This window comes from Trametes versicolor (genome assembly GCF_000271585.1).
Source record: "Trametes versicolor FP-101664 SS1 unplaced genomic scaffold TRAVEscaffold_2, whole genome shotgun sequence".
Lineage (NCBI taxonomy): Eukaryota > Fungi > Basidiomycota > Agaricomycetes > Polyporales > Polyporaceae > Trametes > Trametes versicolor.
In genome coordinates, this window is record NW_007360322.1 from 2,705,238 (window position 1) to 2,722,935 (window position 17,698).

Genomic DNA, 17,698 nt, shown 5'->3' on the forward strand with positions numbered 1-17,698 from the left:
CGCTTGCTTCTGCTTCTTGGGTTTTGTCTCCGGAATCCAGGATGGAAATTGCTCTGCAATCCGACGCTGGAAATCCTCATCGTAGCCGATGCACTCCATCCTCCAAGTGTGCATCCTCTGCCAGACGTCGACGCTGCTTTAGCGGGGGTAGTAGCAGGGCGAGCTAGCAAGACTCACGCAAACGCCGGTCTTGAACGCCTGCGTGATTTCAAGAGGATCAACCTCGTAAGGCTGATCTTTACTGTCGAGCGCGTTATCCAATTCTTGTGCAGAAGGAGCGCGGCCGAGCTGCTTGGATAAGACTATGTGTGCTCGACCCTGCCTCCAAGAGTGAGGACCATCGATCCGTGCCAGTATTCTGCCCCACTCTTCTTGAACCTACATAATATATAATGAATAGCAGTGCAGAACGAGTACTCCAGGGCCACTCACCCGACCTGGCAGCGCGTTGAACTCTGCGGATGTCATCCGCTCTGAGCGCGTGAGGTTATACTCACCCATGTAGCGCCATTGGGAATGCTGAAGTCCGACGACTACCTTCCTATGGGCCCTCACCCCACACCTTCTCCCATTGGGCAAGGAACATCAGGCCCGGCTCGCCCGGTGTCCGTGGCACCGTATAGTTCTTGTCGGCCTTCGTAAACAAAAAGTGGGGATAACTATGCCCGTGTTTGCGGCGGTTCTCGCCACTGAGTGTGACGAACATATTGCGGTTGCTGCCTCCAAAGTACGTCGACAGGAATTGGCGTGGTACTCTGACGTTCGAGATTGCATCATCAAGAGTAACGGGATGCGCGGGGACGTTACGGAGGCGGGCGTGCAGGTAGTCCTCCAGGGTGCGCGGCCGGGGTGATATGACTACCCCGTCGAATCGGGCGCGCTTCGCGGGACGCGCTCGTGGTACTGTTATTTCGTCTTCTAGCTCGCGCTTTATGACACCACCGCCAGCCTGGGGGAGTCAGGCCAATTCAGTCTCGTCTGCACCATACGTATAACTTTAGCGAAGACACACTGACCACTGGAGGTAAGCTCTGACGCCGCATGATCGTGCTCTCCTCTCCTACATATACATACGGTGCCTCGGTGAACGGTGATAAATCAAGGGGAGCCGGGGTGGACGGCCCCAGTTCCGAGTCCACTGAGGACACACCGCTGTGGTCCTCGGCATTGTTCAATGTTGCTTTCGAGTCCTTTGACTCCTCGCGGTCCTTCTGCAGCGTACGTGTCACACTGTAATCGATCTTTGACATAAACAGCATAGAAGCTCACGAGTATAGCGCGCAGGAGTGTGGGCGAACCAGGGTCTTCTGAGGGAAGCCCGCCGAGGTCATCCACCTTCACCTCAAAGCCGTCGTGTGAACTCCCCAGGGAGTGGGCGGGAGCATCCAGAGCCTCGCCAGTCGTTAGAAACCCAAGTTCATTCTGCGGAGAGACTGCAGCAAGCAATGTGGCGACCTGGTTAGTCAGGCCAGCCACCTGAATCTGTAGCTCCGTGATGCTCGCTGCTTGTCTCTTGGACAGCGCCTCGAGGAATGCCAGGCGCTGTCCGTTCTTAGATGCATCACCATCGTTACGCGGAATTTGAGCATAGGTGTCCATCTAGCATGCAATGTCAGAGATCTCGAGCTTGAGTGAAAATGTAGAAGGTGGTGATGGTCAGAGACCACGTTTGCCGGTGATGCTGGCACAAGCGCTACTGTCGGCGCTAGCCTGGACCCTCCAGACACATCTGAGTATGTACTCAGCTCTGAATCGACGAAGGTCATTGGTCTCTCGTACCGGCCGATGGTCAGGACAAAAAAGATACGGACAACGATGAGATGAGAATCGGTTTCGTTATGATATTATCATGAACCCTGAGAGAGCTCGTGGCGCCGGCGCCGGCGCGACGCCGCACAATATATGTTTCTGACACGAGTATCTCCGGCGCTGGAACTTGAGCATTTTCAAGTCCCACTCAGGATATCGCGCGTCTGCCTGACAACAGGCTACAATTATCTGGTCAGGGGCCATCGCAGTTGGTGGCGGCGACGGAGAGACCAAGTACTGAGATCGGCGTTCTGTTAATTAGCCGCCCACGTGGGATCCTGCATTAGGAAGGCCTTGTTTAATATGACGGCCTTCAAATAAGCCGCACCTCTTTCGCCCGTTCGCCCTCCTCCACCTCCTCCGTCTTACCATCCTCACCCACCATGAGAACCCGCGGAAACATATCTGTGCTGCCCGACGACATTCTCCTGCTGATTATGAGCTATGTGGAGGTCAAAGACATACTGGTCCTGCGCAAGGTCGGTCCGCATCCGCCACAGGCGCCCCGCGCTGCTCACCCGAACCACATAACTCCTCGCACAGACGTCCCGCCGCCTGCGCGATATGAGCAAATTGCGCTGGGTGTGGTACGACGCCATGAAACGCCACGTCGTGCAAAAGGGCCTCCCCATCCCCGCCGCGTCTGTGGCGGACCTCAAGGCACTCGATGCAGCGCACCTAGAGGCGCGTGCCGTGCACGCCGTCAAGTTCGACGACAACTGGAACTCCCCACATCCCGCCGCGCGGAAGGCGATTGAATTCTCTGCGCTCACATTAGGGGACGACAATCTCCCGGTGGACACCCAGACCTCGGTCTCGCACGTCGCGTTCCTGCCCGGGCGGAACGGGAAGTACCTGATCACCGTCGTGGGGCGCGTGTTGACGTGTTGGGAGGTTCCGCTGGGGGAGTCGGAGGCGTATCGCGTCGCAGAGTGGACCGCGGCGAGGACGATTGAGCAGGTCATTGTGAACGACGACCCGCAGAGCGACATAGTCCTGGCGTATGTCAGTGCACATGCTATAACGTGAGCGCTCCGCACAGTCAACTGTCGCGCGCGATGAACTGACCCATCTCTACACTAGTCAAGGCGTCGTTGAGTGCAGAGCGCTCTCCTTTGACAAGTTCCACGGGAGGTTCTGCTGCCGGATGGAGCTTCGCGCGCATCGACAAGCGGCGACCCCGCTCCACCTCCTGCGCAGCGATTACCTTGTGTTCGGGGACCCCATGCACGTCTGCTACCTCAGTGCACCCACTATTGTGAAACCTCTGGGGAAAGCTTCTTTAGCAGAATTACCGGTATGTGCATCTCATTGTCTTTGGCCGCATACAAGCACAAGTACTCACTAGTACCCAAAGGATAACTCTATCCTCGCCGTTAAACCCGTCAACCGATACCTCCTCATTGTACGGCAGCGCACTTTTGAAGTCCTCCCTGCGCCTTCGTGGAGAAAAGTCCGTCCGCCGTACCCAGCCTTGATTTCGGCGAGCTCTAGCATCGAGATGGACCTACCTGCCTCAAGCTCTGTCGTTGTCGTCCGCCAGGTCTTTGCTGCATCCTCCGACGAGCTTCCCGATTGGCCCGCAGAACCTGTGACAATCCTATCTCGATATTCGGATGACGGGTTTGAGACGATGCACCAGTACGACTTGCTGCCGAACCCCAAAGCGCAGGACTCGGATGAAAAGGAGAAGCCGAGCAACCTGACGTTCGACCGCCTGCCCTGCGTCTTCCCCTCGCAGTACACGCGCGTCATGAGCGTCGCCCCTTCCTCCTGCGACTTACGGATTGGGCCGAGTGGGAAGGGTTTCTGGACCGAGACGCGAAATGTCGTCGTGCGGCACGCGAAGAACCCGGCACGATGTCTGGTTGGGTTCGAGGTGACAACCGCGGAGGGCGAACCGAAGGCCGGCGGCAAAATAGGGCCTCCCACGGCGCGAGTTGAACTCTCGAAGGACGTCCTGTACGCGCGGCGGTGCAACATTCACGAGATTCTGTGGAAGAAGTACATGATATCGGCGACTGCGCTGGAGGATACTGTCGGCCGGATCGCGGTGGGGGATGTGACTGGGAACGTTGAGGTGCTGGACCTCGCATGATGGAAGGGAGGAAGGGAGGATATCTCGCGCAGGCGCACGTAACATGTATCGTATATATCCCTGTAGTTTAGTCTGTATCGCTGGCTGTGTATATACCCCCCTGGCTTCGCGGAACACACGCGCGCATGGCGAGAACAATAGCATCCAGATCCTTTGGCGCCCAGGCCTGGACATAGACGCCGGACTACAACGCACGTGGGAAAATGGAGAGCGGGCACGAGGCGGTCGACGACGCCGCCCTCGACGAGCTCGTTCTTCCTTCCATCGCCCGTCTCCCCCTCCCCAGCTTTCACCATATACACCTCTCGCGTCTGGCATGACAGATGGACAACCTCGTCGCCATCGGCGTTGGACTCGGTCTGCGCGCACTCATCGACACCCTCACAAACCACAATCATAGACTAAACGGCTCGCTCGTCGGCCTTTGGGAGGGCGCCATCCTCCGACACTTCATCTCCAAATATCCCGCCTCCATCGATCCCTACGTTGCCTATGGCTTCCGCCTGCTCATTGATCTGCTCTGGACGACGAGTTGGATGCGGCTATTCATCACAATACTCTGGTCCTTCATGGGCATGCTCCTCTCAGACGTCTTTGTCGACCTTTACGCAGACCGCCGGTTCCGCCGGTTCATGCGCTTCGTCCGGCACTCCGTCATCTACCCTCTCCTTCGCCTCTTCTCGCTGAGCGGCAGCCGTACAAGCAGCGGTGGCGGCAGCAACAGGAGCACGTCTTCCTCTGCGCGCGCGCAGTACTACCAACTTCCCCCCTCCTCGTCTGGTGCGTCAAACGCGCGCAGCCCTCCATTGGAACCTCGCTCTCCAACCGATGCGTCCCGGGCTCCATTCCGTCCGCCCGCGCCTACTCCCGCACCTCCCCGACGCTCCGCGATGCGCGTGCCCGGCTCGTTCTCTGACCGAGGATGGTCTGAGACTGATACGAACGCCAGTGCCAGTGGAGGCTCTGGCTCTCGCGCGCCGTCCATCGGGCCCTCCCGCTCCAACTTGTCGGTCTCGTTCTCCGACACCTCTTCCACGCCCCCTATTACGTCGCCCATCCAAGCACCTATACGACTAGCTAGTCAAGAACCTGCACGACCACCTCCACGCGACACATCTCGTACACCCGTGCCCGAGCCATCTCGAACACCCGTGCCGGAACCTTCACGAACACCTGTCCCGGCAGCATCACGCACTCCCGTTCAAGAACTTTCGCGACCGCCCACCCGGGATCCCTCCCTCGGTCCTCCGCGTCCACGCACGCCCTCCGAACTCGAGTATGTTACGCTTCCCGTCATACCGGACGTTGAGCGAAGGTATCCTATACGGCCCGTCCTGTCGGATGACGAGCAGAGCGTACATTCGGACCTGCGCGGTCGATCTTCTGGCTTGACCACGCCCGAGAAGGACGAGGACAGGCCACGCATCAATGTCTACAGCCCGGAGCTGGTTAAATCCGGGTTGACGACTCCAGAGCGTCCATCTACCCCCCACAGCAGCCTTCCGCCGGTGACCGTGTTTGACGAGGCTGGATCGCATGTCTCCTCCGACGTCAATCCCATCCCCATCCCCATTCGCCTCTACGAGCGCAATGCCGACCACGAAGACCAAGCACAGGCACGCGCGGCGCTCCTCCACCCCGAACTCATCCCCGACATCAACACCCCGCAGCCAAGTCCAGGCTTGATTCCCCCCGCCGACTATATGCAGAACATGCACCCAGGCCCGGGGTCCACAGGACCCGTACATATGCCAGAGCCGGAGGTCCGCTCAGACGTGCGCACGAGTATCACCGCGCCGCCCCCGTATGAGTACCCTCTGGATGGCGGTGAAGGCGAGGGCGGCGAGAATCGCTTGTCGCAGGTAGAGTCGGACGGTACGCCCGCGGGGAGCGTCATCTCGAACGTAAACGACCGGACGCGCCTCCTTCAGCGCGCGGAGTCGCTGCGGAGTATCGCGGACGAGGCGGACAAGCGCCGCGCGGAGCTAGGAAAGCAACTGCAAGATGCGCGACGGAACCGGGACTTCTGGGCTGCATTCAGGGTGAAGCACGAGATGGACCGCGCGGCGCATGATGCGCGCGAGCTGCACGCGAAGGCTGCGCGACGGTTCTACCAAGGTATGTGCGCAAATCTCGTATTGACAGGCTGCTGCTGACGGGTTCTGCTTGAACTGCAGCGCACAACATGAAGCCTCAGCCCCAGACGATTGACGTGCACCGGCTCAAGGTCCCGGAGGCCATTGAGAAGGTCGAGCAGGCTCTATACGACTCCATCGTCACGGGCACCCCCGAGCTGCGTATCATCACCGGCCAGGGGCACCACTCGAAGAACAAAATACCCGCCCTCAAGCTCGCCATTATCGGCGCCATGGCAGAGTACGTGCAGTATCTCTTCGTCAAGTGTCTGGGTATGGCTCCTGACACATTATCTCTGCAGCTATCACATCGACGCGACACAAGATTCCACGAACCCTGGTGTTCTTCTCATCCACCCGCCCTCAAACCCCAACTTCAAGGACGGCCCGTCGACCTCGTCCTAAACTCACTCGAAATACCCGCGTGTATAATCGCTTGGTTCGCACGCCCCCGCGCGTGCTCGGTCATGTATCGGAATGTGTAGTAGTTTGCTTCCCATCTCTTTACGATCTCCCCCGTGTACGATATCCCACGAGCTAGTGCTTTATTTACGATGCTATTCATGACATGACCCGCTCATCCGCGTGCCTACACTTCGTTTGATTCCACGTCTTCTAGCGACCCCGCCCTCACCGAACCTGCGCGAACCCGCCAGTAGAGACAGACTCGGGCAGGCCCGCCCCACAGCTGTTCACGCTGCTCTTGTCCGCAGTGACCTCAATCACGACGTCCCCGCCGACGCGGAAGACGTCGTAGAAGTCAAAGTGGCAGCGGTTCACCTGCACGACGCCGTTCACGGACACGCTCTTCACGTACGCGGCCGCGCCCTTCGGGATCGTCTTCTGCACGGAGCGCGCGTCGAAGCCCTTGGTTGTGACCGTCGTGCTCACGTTCAGGAACGAGTTGTGGATCGTGAACTTGGGCGTCATCGGCGAGAGCACGAGGAACTGTGAGGTGGAGGGCACTGTAGGAGAGGTGAGTTGGCCTGATTTATGTCTTTGTCACTGTGTAGGCTAGCTTACCCGGGTACAATCCAAGAAGATGGAAGACGAGTAGGGACGCCATTGCCGCTTGGTCGTCGTTACCAGGCAGCCCCGCGGGAGCTGCGAAGGACACGCGTCAGCACGCGCATGCAAGTGAGACGATAGAGCGGGGCTTACTGATGTCGAAGTTGGTGAAGACGACGTCGCGCACCTGGTCGACCGACCTGGTCGGCTGGTTCGCGTAGTGGTAGCCGATGGGGGTTTGGAACGAGGGCTCATTGCCTGCCAGGTAGTAGCCGGCCTATAGGCAGAATTGAGTGGCTGTCACAAACAAGACAGGCAACGCTGCTCACGCTGAAGAAGTGATCGAGGCGCTTGACGAAGGTGTCCTGAGAAGGCGAGGGTTAGTTATTGATCACCTCAAGAACTAGGTGCGTACGTTTCCGCCCATGAGCTCGATCAAGTGCGCGGTGTCGTGCGGTGCGAACCTACGAGCGGGTAGTTTAGTGCCTGGTTTCGCTATCACCAGTCAGAATGAGCTCACCAGCTGTACTCCCATGAAGACGATTCGTAGAATCCGACCACGTTGTCACCCTGGAGCGAGCACTCCCGGTTCTGGTTCGTGTCGTTGGGCGAGCAGTCGACTGGGTCGGTGTGGACGAAGGTTCCATTGGACATCCGCTTTTGTGCGAAACCTGCAGCGGCACTGGTTCAGTGTGAGGTCTCTTCTACTTGTATGCCAAACACACCATGGAAGCCGTCGCTCACGACTGACGGGTCCCAGACATTGCGGTAGAACTACTCAATCGCATAAGCATGAGTGAGCAACGCATGCACATAGATATATGCGTACGAGAGAGCGATTGGTGTATTTTGCGACATCGTCGGTCTTGTTGAGGAGCAAAGCGACTTGGCGCACGGCGAAGTCCTCGAACGCGTACTGTGGCAAAGCGATCAGCACGGCTGTGAATCTCGCATGCACATCGCCTCACCTCCAGCGTTCTGCTTCCTTCACGCGTCTGGCGACCAACGCTGCTCGGGTCCAGCACTCCAAACGGAACGAACCCGTACTGCCTGGTCAGACGCACACCCGTCAGCACACCATCTCGCCAAATGGCAGCACGTAAACCAAGATAAACTTACTTATACACGTCGATCTGCCGCCCGAGCGTATTCCACTCCGGCGGGTTAATCTCCGCGTCCGCGAGCATCGCCGTGTACAGCTCGTCGAGGTCGATGCCGAGCGCGGCCGCCTCGTTGTGGTACGTGATCGCGAAGTGGCCGACGATGGGGTCCGCGCTCGACCCGCCCTGCGTCCACCCGGGCAGGTTGTTCGCGCGGCACTCGGGCATCCAGCCGAGCTTGCGCCAGCCGTCGATGTAGTTGTCCACGATCTCCGCAAACTCCACGGGCGAGTGCAGTGACATGAGCGGGTAGAACGTGCGGAAGGTGTCCCAGCTGCAGTATAGGGAATCGAAGTACGGGTGCGTGGTGCCCGCGAATGGACCCTGCGTCTCACCCGTGGCATTATTCTGGGAGAATTGGAGATTGAGACACTGAGCTTAGCACATCCGTAAGGGGACATACCGGAGTCAATGACGAGCGATACAGCGAGGAATACAGCATCTCCGTCACGTTCGCGGGCGTGTTCTTCAGGTCGATCTCGACCTTGCTCAGCTTCTCGTTCCACAGCGCCTTCGAACGCGCAACGATGTCCTCGAACGACGCGTCGCCGACCTCGCTCTCCGCGTTCGCGCACGCCTGGTCTGCGGACACGAACGAGATGCCGACGCGCATGTTGATTTGCTCTGGCTTCCCATCGAACGAGAAGAGCGCGCCGGACTCGTACACGCCCCCGATGAGGTTCCGCGTGAGGTTCAGGGTCGTCTGGCCGAGCCCGTACGCCTGGAAGTCCTCGCTGTCACAGGGCTAGTCAGTGCACACCCTGGAGTGCGTCGATAAGAGGGCGTCTTACGAAGTCATGCCTGTCCAGACACCGAATTCGCTGAGCTTTTGCTTACCGCCGTCGAGAATGTCGTAGCACGCAAACGCTTGGTAGTTGTACGACCCAGGACCGAAGCTGAAGAAAGATCCGGATGGTCAGCACGATACGCATGTCTAAAATTGTAGCATAAGTTTGGTACCTGGAACCCCACAGGCCACCCAGGGTGATTCTGCCCTTCACCGGGTCGATGTCCATGCGTCCTCCAGCGAAGGACGCAGGAAGGTCATTAGCGAGATCGAGCACGAAGTATGGCTTGGAGCCCTTAGGGAAGGTGAACCGCTCAAGCCCGGCGCGACGCGTCGAGGTCGCTTCCATCTTGATACCATTATCGAGCGTTTGGGCGAAGTAGCCCGGGGATGCCACCTACATGGCGTTACCCCCGCTTCAGTCGAAGGTGGAACCACAAATGAAGAGGTATGCTTACGTCGGTGTTGTTCTTCCGGAAACGCTCGCGCGCAGCGAGCGTGACCGGGCAGGTGTCGAACCCGCCGGGACATACCATGGGCATGACTTCGAAGTTACCATAGGTTCCTGTAGCGTGGTTCACTTAGTGTGCGGAGATCCGGGCGCAAGATATGCGAGCAAGCGCACCCAGCGAAGAGCCCGTTCCGCTATCGTGCATGGGGCTTATTCCTCGGATCTTCTGCGTCGCATCGGTGATGTAGCCTGCAATGGATTTCTATCGACTGTTCGAGCAAATGCGGATCTGGTATAGACGAACCGGCAGGTGCGTAGCCCGTTAAGTCCGTCGAGAACTTGGCCTATAGCGCGAAACTCTGTTCCATGATAGCGTCCTGTGACTCGCGACGTAACCACTAACCATTCCGAACGGCACGGAGGCACCGGGGCTATTGTGGCACGCATGAGCGAAATACTCTGCATGTACAGGTAACGCAGAATGTTCCATACCAGACATCGCCAAAGTTGTCGGTTCCGATGAAGACATTCACAAATTGGGTGTAGTCGACCTCGGCTGAGTGTGACGAAGCTGCCTTCTTGATTGCAGCGGAGATATCCTTCTGCACCTGAGGCGAAGGTTGGGCATAGACAGGGCCGAAGCTCCAAGAGGAAACGGCAGCGAGCACCCAAAGCGCACGCATAGCGGCCATAGTGCGGAGCAGGGAGACTAACTAGCTCAGCAGTGCGCACAACCACAGGCGGGTTGCCGCATCCTTGCATGGCTTAAGTACCCGCCGTGGCCGGGCCATCGGGGACGGCGGGGTCGATACGCGATGTCGAGAAGAAGCCAGCAGCACATGCCCGAGTAGCGGACACTGAGATGCGCGCACGCGTGACCATGGCTTCGCGTTATTGATCACTATTTGGTGCACAGGACGCGCCAGCGGCTTGCCGCGGATGAAGACCAGCAGGTGTTCAAAAGCCAGCGAGGATGCCGCATCTTCGTGTATCTCGGAGGAAGCGGGCCATCAGAAGGGGCCGTATCTCAGACAAAGCCGGCGGAGCGTAGATATCGCTCCCAATGACATCGACTAGAAGGTCTCATGATGCTGGGCGCGATGAGGTAGCGTAAGATCAGAAGTCGTGCACATGCAAGGAGAACCGCTATAAATGCGCTCACTTGTCATACAAGAGCGGGCAACGTTAGGCAACGTTATCGTGACTTCAGGCTCTTTTCTATTACCCTGGTCAGCTCCCTCCATACCAGATCCGCGCCGCTGCCGTTGGGGCCCCAGAACTGTCGTTCCTGGGGGGATAGCGGACCGAGTACGTAGTCCGCGGGGTCACCGTCCCTGCCGACGCCAGCGCGGAGACGATGAAAGGCCGCTTCGCCTCCCAATGCGGCAATGACACTGCGCACGCCGTTGTGACCATTTGCAGAGCCGCCGAACTTGGGCGAGAGCGTGCATGGCTTATGGTCAAGTGAGTCGTGAACGACAATCAGGTTTTCGGGCTTGATCGCAGTATTCTGCAGCGTCTGGACAACAGGCTGACCAGAGATATTCATCAGGGCCTCTGATGGGGAAGGATGCAAGGATGAGCGAGGTGTGGTTTACGGATGACGTATGTGAATGCTTACTTGGCTTGAACAGGGTGAGAGTGACCGTGTCCGGGCCGATTTGGACGTCGGTTCTTGCAGCGTAGCCCGCTCTATCTGAAGAGAGACGGATGCCGAGTCGAGACGCGAGTGCATCTACAATGTAATGTCCTATACTGAGGTGTGTAAGGTGCGAGCGTTATGAGTTGATCTCACGATAGCTACCTATGCCGTGTCATAGGATGTGTGATGTTGCCCAGGCCAGCTATGAGGAAATGAGGCGAGGCCATGGCGAGCAGAGGTTCCCCTAGGCGGAGCAGATCCGAGGCCGAGCACGAAACGACAGTGGTGACGGGAGGAAGGAAGAAGGAATTCAGGACGCGACGAGCGAGCGTTTTCGGCATAGACGCGATCACGTGCAATATATTACATAAGCCGCCTGCCACACCGCTCCAGGACGGCGAGGAGTGGCTTTTCCGTGCGTCCCTTCACCTCTAACCTATACTCCCACCACCTAATCCCCCATCGGGCCATGGCGACGACGACGACGACAGCGGCGACAGCGACTGCCACTACATCTGCGACGACGAGCGCAGTGAGGGCCCATCCCACCGATGCCCATGTCCGCCGACCCGCTCGGCGCCGACTCTCTACGTTCCATGCTGGTCGCTACGCTCTGCCCCATCCCTGCCACCAGCTGCCGCCATCGGTTGAAGCCCTCGACCTTTCTCTTACGTCGCTCACGCCCACCCTCGCGTCGCTCCGTCTCCATGTGCTTACCTACCTTGCCGATCTCGAAACTCGACTGTCCCTTCTTGAGTCCCCAATCTCCTCGGAATCGATCAAGGCCAAAGGCGAGCTCACCATGGACGAGGCCCGCGCTTGGGCTCAGGACGGCCTCGAAATGTTGCGCACGATCAGGGAGGACGTATGCGCTCACCTCCCGGACTTCACCCTCGATAACGTCCCCTCCATGGAGGACTTCGTCAAGACGCATATGCCAGATGTCCCCACACTCCCGGACATGACGGATATGCGCTCACACCTCCCGGATATGCCGGACGTCGTACGCTCCCATTTCCCCGACTTTGACCTGTCGGACGTCCGCTCCCGAATAGACGACGTTCGCACCCGCTTCTCCGACATAGACTTCCCTAGACCGCTAGACTATGTGCCGACGCTCTCAAACAGTCTTCAGTCATTACAGGCGCATCTGTCCTCGATGGACCTCACCCAGAGCCTCTACATCTCGACATACGCCCCCAGCGCGTCGCTATCCACCCTACTGGACAGGGTGCTCTCTTCCCATTTCGTATCCGAGATATCATCGGACCTCAAGAGCGGGGAGGAGACGTTGGAGAAGGCTGCCTTGGAGATCACTCGAGCGATGAAACGATCGCTCAACGGGTCACGGCTAATCCAATACGTCGATCTGCCAGAGAAGTGGCGCAACAATCCGTTCGTCAAGGGCGGTTATAGGTGAGCTCCCGGTTTGCTGTGGTTGGCGGTGCAGCTGTCAACATGCTGCGAGTGACACACATTTCGGCGGCTGACACGGTTGTTACAGATTTATCCCATTGCATGAATGGCCCCGTATAGTGCTCTCGCTATTTGCTCTGCACAATGAGACACGTATGTATCTCTTCGCAGTTTCAGCGATCTTATCATACTTACCTCAACCTAGTGAATATCCACACTCACCTGATACCCTTTTTGCTGTGGACCTTCGCATTATTCCGGCTATCCCCTTTCTTCAGCGCCCTGGAGGCCGATGAGCCAGCGGAGGTCATCTTTACCGCCTTTGCGCTCGTCTGTCTTTTCACCAGCGCTCTGTGGCATACCATGGCAGGCTGTGCCCACCCGCACGGCATGGAGCTCTGCGCGCGCGTCGACTATGTCGGCATTGGCTGGTAAGTGCCTATTCGACACTGCGGCACCACGGCTCCGCCTGACGCAACGCGTTTCGTACAGGCTGATCAGCGCAAGCGTGGGCACCGTCGTCTACTACGGATTCCAGTGCCACGAGTTGACGCGGAACGCGTTCCTCCTGCTCTGCCTCGGCATCGGCCTGTCGGGGAGCATCCTGCCCTTCACATCGTGGTTCAACAAGCGCGAGTACCGGGTACGTATCAGCATCCTCTACGCACCCCCCCGCGTCTTTTCTTTACGAGGCTGACACCCTTCTTCAGCACTGGCGCATCGCGTTCTTCGTCTCCCTCGCGCTCAGCGGGATCGCGCCCCTAGCGGAGCTCTCGCGCGCGCACGGCCCGCGTGCCATGGGCGCATTCATCAGCCCAATCGTGCCCTCCTTCGTCGCGTACCTGGTGGGGCTCGCGTTCTATGCGACGCACTTCCCCGAGTGCGTGCTCGCGCCGCGCTGGCCGCGCGCGCGCGTGCTCGACTGGCTCGGGGGCGGCTCGCACGCGATCTGGCACGTGTGCATCGTTGCGGCGATCAGTCTGCACCGCTCGGGCATGGAGCAGATGCAGCGCGGGATCGAGGCTGCTTGTGCGGTGGTGGTGTGAGCGCTGCAGGGGGTTGGTTGTTGTACAGTGGTGTGTATGTATTGGTTGTGGTTTGTTATTGCTTTCTTGCTGGTTAGTGTAGTCACAGTTAATGGGACTGCACGATTTTCTTGGACCATCGACAACATCAGTACGCGTTCGCAAGAGTGCAGGTTTGATTTAGGAGATCAAAAGCTCTCGCATGAATATTGACCGCCTCTTAGCCCCATTCTGCGCGAGACGAAGATGGGTAAGATTCTGAATCAAGAGACAACGAGCAAATTCACTGGGCTCGCTCGGGCTCCTTCAAGTTCATGGCACGAGAGACGATCTGAGCGAATGTTTGGAAACATGCATCTTTTTGTCCCATTACAACATCATTGCGCGTTCGCCGTCATCAACTACAGTCCATATACGCTCAAATCTTTGCCACCCCGTCTATGCTTATACAACACCAGCAGCTGAGTAGCAACACTAGAATAAACCTCCCGGACAATGGTGCTAGAGGGTGGGGCTGGATGGGCCCAGTATTTCATAGATTTCGTGCACTCACTTCTTAGCTCTACCCTGCCCCAGTCATGAGAATTCATACAGGCACAAATTATTGCGAGAAAACTCACCACGTTCACCCGGAGTTCAGGCTCATAGCACCAGAGGCTATTTGGATGCTCGCTTGGAACACGACCTACGTAGTCGGGACCACAGGGAGCCCCGACGCCCGACACCTGGGTTGTCGTGGTGGTGCAGGTCTTTGACAGGCAACTGCAGCGGAGGTACGGCCGGCGTGGGATGTGCGGTGGGTGCCTCGGCTGGCCAGGCGTTGGGCGGGGGATGCTGCTCACTTGACGCAGACGGGAAGCGTGCCAGGAGCATTGGCATTTCGGCCAAGTCGTCGGTATCGCCGGTCAGCGGCGGATGCTCGGTGTGGACCACTGGGGAATTGCAGCCATAATTGACCGGCGTGTCTGCGTGTGCTGCGATTGAGATTGTTGGCATAGCGTTGGAAATGGGCGGGGCGATTGGATATTTGAGCTCTGGCTGGGTCTCCAGGCGGAGCGTCTGCGGCGGAGTTGCGTCGTGCGTCCCGCTAGGTGCCGGATTCGGTCCTACGCCCCCTCGAAAGAGTCCTGTGTGCACAGCGCGCTCAACGGCGGAGGATATTGCATCGGCCATGGTGGAGAGATTGAACCCGACCAAGCTCGTCATGCTGCCAGTGCTCGAACGGCTGCCGAGCTCCGGCCTTTCCGCCTGCGCTAGGTACTGACCCGAGTCCAGCCCGGCGGTGCGGGCGCGGGATGTCGATGGTCTTTGTGCCCCCAAGAAGGGAATGGAGAGGAAGTCCGAACGCAGGGGCTCGTCGTGTTTCGTCTTCGAGATGTCCCGTGCGCGTCCCGGGGAACGCGCCCTAGTATCATCCGACGAGCGACCGCGGTCTCCAGACTCGGTTGAGCCATGCCAGATCTCGACCCCGAGGATGTACGTTCCGGATCCTCCTGTTCGGCGCCTGAAGGTTAGCCGCACCGTGACGTGCCAGTGTCTCCCATCCAAAGGGAACTCTTTCGACGCTGTGCCGTTTCGGATGGTCCACGACTGGATGTGGGTGAAGTGGTCCATCTCGTGGCGTTCGCGAGGAGACCGGGTCGTTGTTCTGCCAGGGCTGTCTAGAACGACGTTCGCGCTAAGAAAGCCTTCCTTGGCCCCGAAGGTGCATTCGCAGCGCCTCACGTCGATTCTGATGATTCCAAAGGACTCCGGTGCCCCCGAGATGTCGACCGTGCACACGTCGGGCCCACTGGTACTAAGCAATTGTAAGCTCAGAATCAAAGATCTGACGCACAGCAGCTGAGACGTACCAGTTCTCCGCGATAGAGTAACCTTTCAGTTTAAGGACATGATGGGACCACTTAGAGACGCTCAATTGGAAGCGATCTCCATGTGCCGTCCTAGGTAGAGAGGAATGCAGGAGGTGGTCGCGCTCTAGATTGTACGCCGCGAGTGATGGCCAGTGAGGAATGTGTATATCCTTCCATTCGAACCGCTGCAGATTTGACGTTAGGAACTGCTCGGGGAATGGGGTCAGCCGATAGTAGTAGTGCGCGGCCGTAGTGGAAGCCGCTAGGTTCGAATTGACTCCGTTGTTGGCCAACCCGAAGATGTCGTGCAAGTTCCCCACCAGAGCGCCCACAAAAAAGTCTGACTCCCGTTGAGGTTGGGACCGGAGGAGAAGCGCCATGTAGTCACTGCTCCTGGAATCCCTGCAAGCGAGAAGCACAACGCATGTGGGCACGGCTGTCTGAGCGTTTTCGATACGGGTGGCCAGGAGGGGAAGATGGGCGCGTATACCGTACGGCGTCGTCGTATAAGTTGGTCTGTGGCTGAGAGGTTCACCGAATCGACGTAGGAAGGTATCCCACGGGATGCTCACTATGTGGGATGAGTCTTTGAAGGCCTCAAGCGAAGACGCCAAGAGGTACTGGTCCATCGGCGACGTCTCCAGCGAGGCTATGGGCTGGGGGTTGGGAGCGGCCCACTCCGTAGGGAAGTTGAGGCGAAAAGGAGACATCTCAGTCGAGAGGGCTGAGCCCCAGGCAAAGATCGTCTGATCTGGAATTTGCTTCAAGATCTCCTGTTGTAGTCGAATGAACGCGTAGCTTCCCTCCCCATAGGTCGTCCGCAAGGTGACCCCGAAGATCCCCAATAGCGAGTACGCTCGGTCCTCCTCATGCGTCGTCTTCCGGGATGAGGCCCACGACATTCTGCAAGCGACGCTGACGTCCTCCAGGGCCCTCCGTCCGGTCAGTACATCGCGAGGGATTGTGGTGATTTCTTCGATTAGTGCGGCGAGCGTGTGCTTCGTACCTATGACTTCCCACACTTCGGAGAGAAAAACAACGACGTCCGGGGCGAGGAGCTCTTGCAACGTCCAGCCTCGTTTGAACCATACGCTGGTGCGGAAACGACTCCTGTGGGTGTCAAGCGCCGTACTGGGCGTCGAAGGAGTAGGGACGTCGTGGAGGAATACGTAGCAGGCGTCAGCGTAACGATACCAGTCGTACATGGCATTGATGGCTTGTGATAGCTCGGAGCTGCTTGTCTTGTCGATACAACAAGCGTCAGCCCACGCATAGTCGTATCCGTGTTCCCTCGCGATGTCGCAGAACTTTCTGATCTTCTCGGGGAACTGAGGGATATAGGAGACGACTTGATGAGGGTTTGAGGGGTTCTGCTCGGGGGTGTGAGTGTCGTGTATCCGAAGAACGTCCTGGTAGGTGAGCTCCGGGTCACGAAGGTCGGGTGGTCTTGCCCATACGTGCGAGAGTATGGCGTAATGAACCTCGCGGGGATCGTCGGCGACGTGGAATCTTCCAGTAGTGGTGTTCAACAACCGTATATCCATCTGGAGGATTTTCGTCGTCAGTCCCTTCGCGAGTGCTTTACAAAGGAAAACTTTCCCACCGTTTGAGAGAAGTGTGAGGCTTTATAGTCGCACAGGCGTGAGGGGTGTGACGTGAAGCAGGCCACCAAGAGGTCGTATCGTGGAAGGAGCTGAGGGTGTCAAGCGGTCACCTCAAAAGCAGAGGATGGATTGAGGATGTCCACGGTCAACTGTGCGAAGGGTAGGGAAAAGTTGCACTTCGCCCACGGGGTGAAGGAGGATGTGTGTGAAGAGGGGGTTTCCCAGAGTCTGAAGTGTAGCCGAGCTCGAAAGACTCTGTTATAGCAGCGAGGACCGCTCGACTGTGGGATCTTCATGAGCGTTCATACTCAACGCGAGAAGGAGAAGTTCTATCAGACCTGCAGCTTCGATGAAGATAACAAACCGCAATGCGCTGCTCTTTGACTTCAGATAGCCGCCGCAACTCCGGTGGTGCCACAGGGCCTGTGCAAGGAGAGCTTGAAGACCGCACATCGCCCACGAGACCTCGCACAGCGCACTGGTAGTTTGGGAACACACTGCCAGCGTGTCACTTGGGCGGTAGCGCGACTTGACGGAAAACTGGAACCCTGCTAGGACACGACGGCACTCACCTTGATAACAGCTTGCCCCTCAAGCATATTTATTGGTCTTGACTGGGCTTCAAACCATGCTTCGCACTTCAGGTGCCTTCAAAGCTCACGTAGGACACTGGAGAGAGCCCTGTGTCAGGAACTACGAACTTGAAGCTG

The 17,698-nt window shown here is 58.1% G+C and overlaps 8 protein-coding genes across 8 annotated transcripts; 3 read left to right on the forward strand and 5 right to left on the reverse strand.

Annotated features, from left to right (window-relative positions):
• Positions 1 to 541: 541 nt before the first annotated feature.
• TRAVEDRAFT_43563 (uncharacterized protein) lies at positions 542 to 1,599 on the reverse strand (the record flags this gene model as incomplete). The annotated part of the gene is made up of 3 exons (XM_008035686.1): positions 542 to 949; positions 1,017 to 1,211; positions 1,270 to 1,599. The coding sequence occupies 3 exons, from the start codon at positions 1,597 to 1,599 to the stop codon at positions 542 to 544; spliced, it is 933 nt and encodes a 310-aa protein (XP_008033877.1).
• Positions 1,600 to 2,239: 640 nt separating this feature from the next.
• TRAVEDRAFT_56329 (uncharacterized protein) lies at positions 2,240 to 4,000 on the forward strand. The gene is made up of 4 exons (XM_008035811.1): positions 2,240 to 2,288; positions 2,353 to 2,834; positions 2,893 to 3,106; positions 3,167 to 4,000. Exons 1-4 carry the CDS (start codon positions 2,247 to 2,249, stop codon positions 3,905 to 3,907), a joined length of 1,479 nt encoding a protein of 492 aa, XP_008034002.1. The 5' UTR covers positions 2,240 to 2,246; the 3' UTR covers positions 3,908 to 4,000.
• A 230-nt stretch (positions 4,001 to 4,230) lies between these two features.
• On the forward strand, positions 4,231 to 6,585 carry TRAVEDRAFT_161434 (uncharacterized protein; the record flags this gene model as incomplete). Its single annotated transcript, XM_008036299.1, has 4 exons — positions 4,231 to 4,861; positions 5,093 to 6,025; positions 6,085 to 6,283; positions 6,345 to 6,585. 4 exons carry the CDS (start codon positions 4,231 to 4,233, stop codon positions 6,445 to 6,447), a joined length of 1,866 nt encoding a protein of 621 aa, XP_008034490.1. The 3' UTR covers positions 6,448 to 6,585.
• Positions 6,586 to 6,672: 87 nt separating this feature from the next.
• Positions 6,673 to 10,140, reverse strand: TRAVEDRAFT_43566 (glycoside hydrolase family 92 protein; the record flags this gene model as incomplete). Its single annotated transcript, XM_008035687.1, has 18 exons — positions 6,673 to 7,007; positions 7,066 to 7,146; positions 7,204 to 7,327; positions 7,380 to 7,415; positions 7,466 to 7,514; positions 7,571 to 7,721; positions 7,776 to 7,824; positions 7,880 to 7,966; positions 8,019 to 8,100; positions 8,170 to 8,558; positions 8,614 to 8,944; positions 9,002 to 9,106; positions 9,171 to 9,394; positions 9,456 to 9,562; positions 9,623 to 9,697; positions 9,753 to 9,792; positions 9,852 to 9,879; positions 9,941 to 10,140. The coding sequence occupies 18 exons, from the start codon at positions 10,138 to 10,140 to the stop codon at positions 6,673 to 6,675; spliced, it is 2,493 nt and encodes an 830-aa protein (XP_008033878.1).
• Positions 10,141 to 10,643: 503 nt separating this feature from the next.
• On the reverse strand, positions 10,644 to 11,317 carry TRAVEDRAFT_114112 (peptidyl-tRNA hydrolase; the record flags this gene model as incomplete). The annotated part of the gene is made up of 3 exons (XM_008036300.1): positions 10,644 to 11,005; positions 11,070 to 11,203; positions 11,253 to 11,317. 3 exons carry the CDS (start codon positions 11,315 to 11,317, stop codon positions 10,644 to 10,646), a joined length of 561 nt encoding a protein of 186 aa, XP_008034491.1.
• A 242-nt stretch (positions 11,318 to 11,559) lies between these two features.
• On the forward strand, positions 11,560 to 13,673 carry TRAVEDRAFT_69324 (putative G-protein coupled receptor; the record flags this gene model as incomplete). The annotated part of the gene is made up of 5 exons (XM_008036301.1): positions 11,560 to 12,506; positions 12,595 to 12,659; positions 12,712 to 12,937; positions 12,999 to 13,149; positions 13,217 to 13,673. The coding sequence occupies 5 exons, from the start codon at positions 11,560 to 11,562 to the stop codon at positions 13,550 to 13,552; spliced, it is 1,725 nt and encodes a 574-aa protein (XP_008034492.1). The 3' UTR covers positions 13,553 to 13,673.
• A 407-nt stretch (positions 13,674 to 14,080) lies between these two features.
• On the reverse strand, positions 14,081 to 15,764 carry TRAVEDRAFT_17678 (uncharacterized protein; the record flags this gene model as incomplete). Its single annotated transcript, XM_008035294.1, has 4 exons — positions 14,081 to 14,098; positions 14,152 to 14,216; positions 14,257 to 15,329; positions 15,385 to 15,764. The coding sequence occupies 4 exons, from the start codon at positions 15,762 to 15,764 to the stop codon at positions 14,081 to 14,083; spliced, it is 1,536 nt and encodes a 511-aa protein (XP_008033485.1).
• Positions 15,765 to 16,223: 459 nt separating this feature from the next.
• Positions 16,224 to 16,928, reverse strand: TRAVEDRAFT_113805 (HET-domain-containing protein; the record flags this gene model as incomplete). Its single annotated transcript, XM_008036302.1, has 1 exon — positions 16,224 to 16,928. A coding segment is annotated over one exon (705 nt), but the record flags the coding sequence as incomplete, so codon positions are not given.
• Between the last annotated feature and the right edge of the window lie 770 nt (positions 16,929 to 17,698).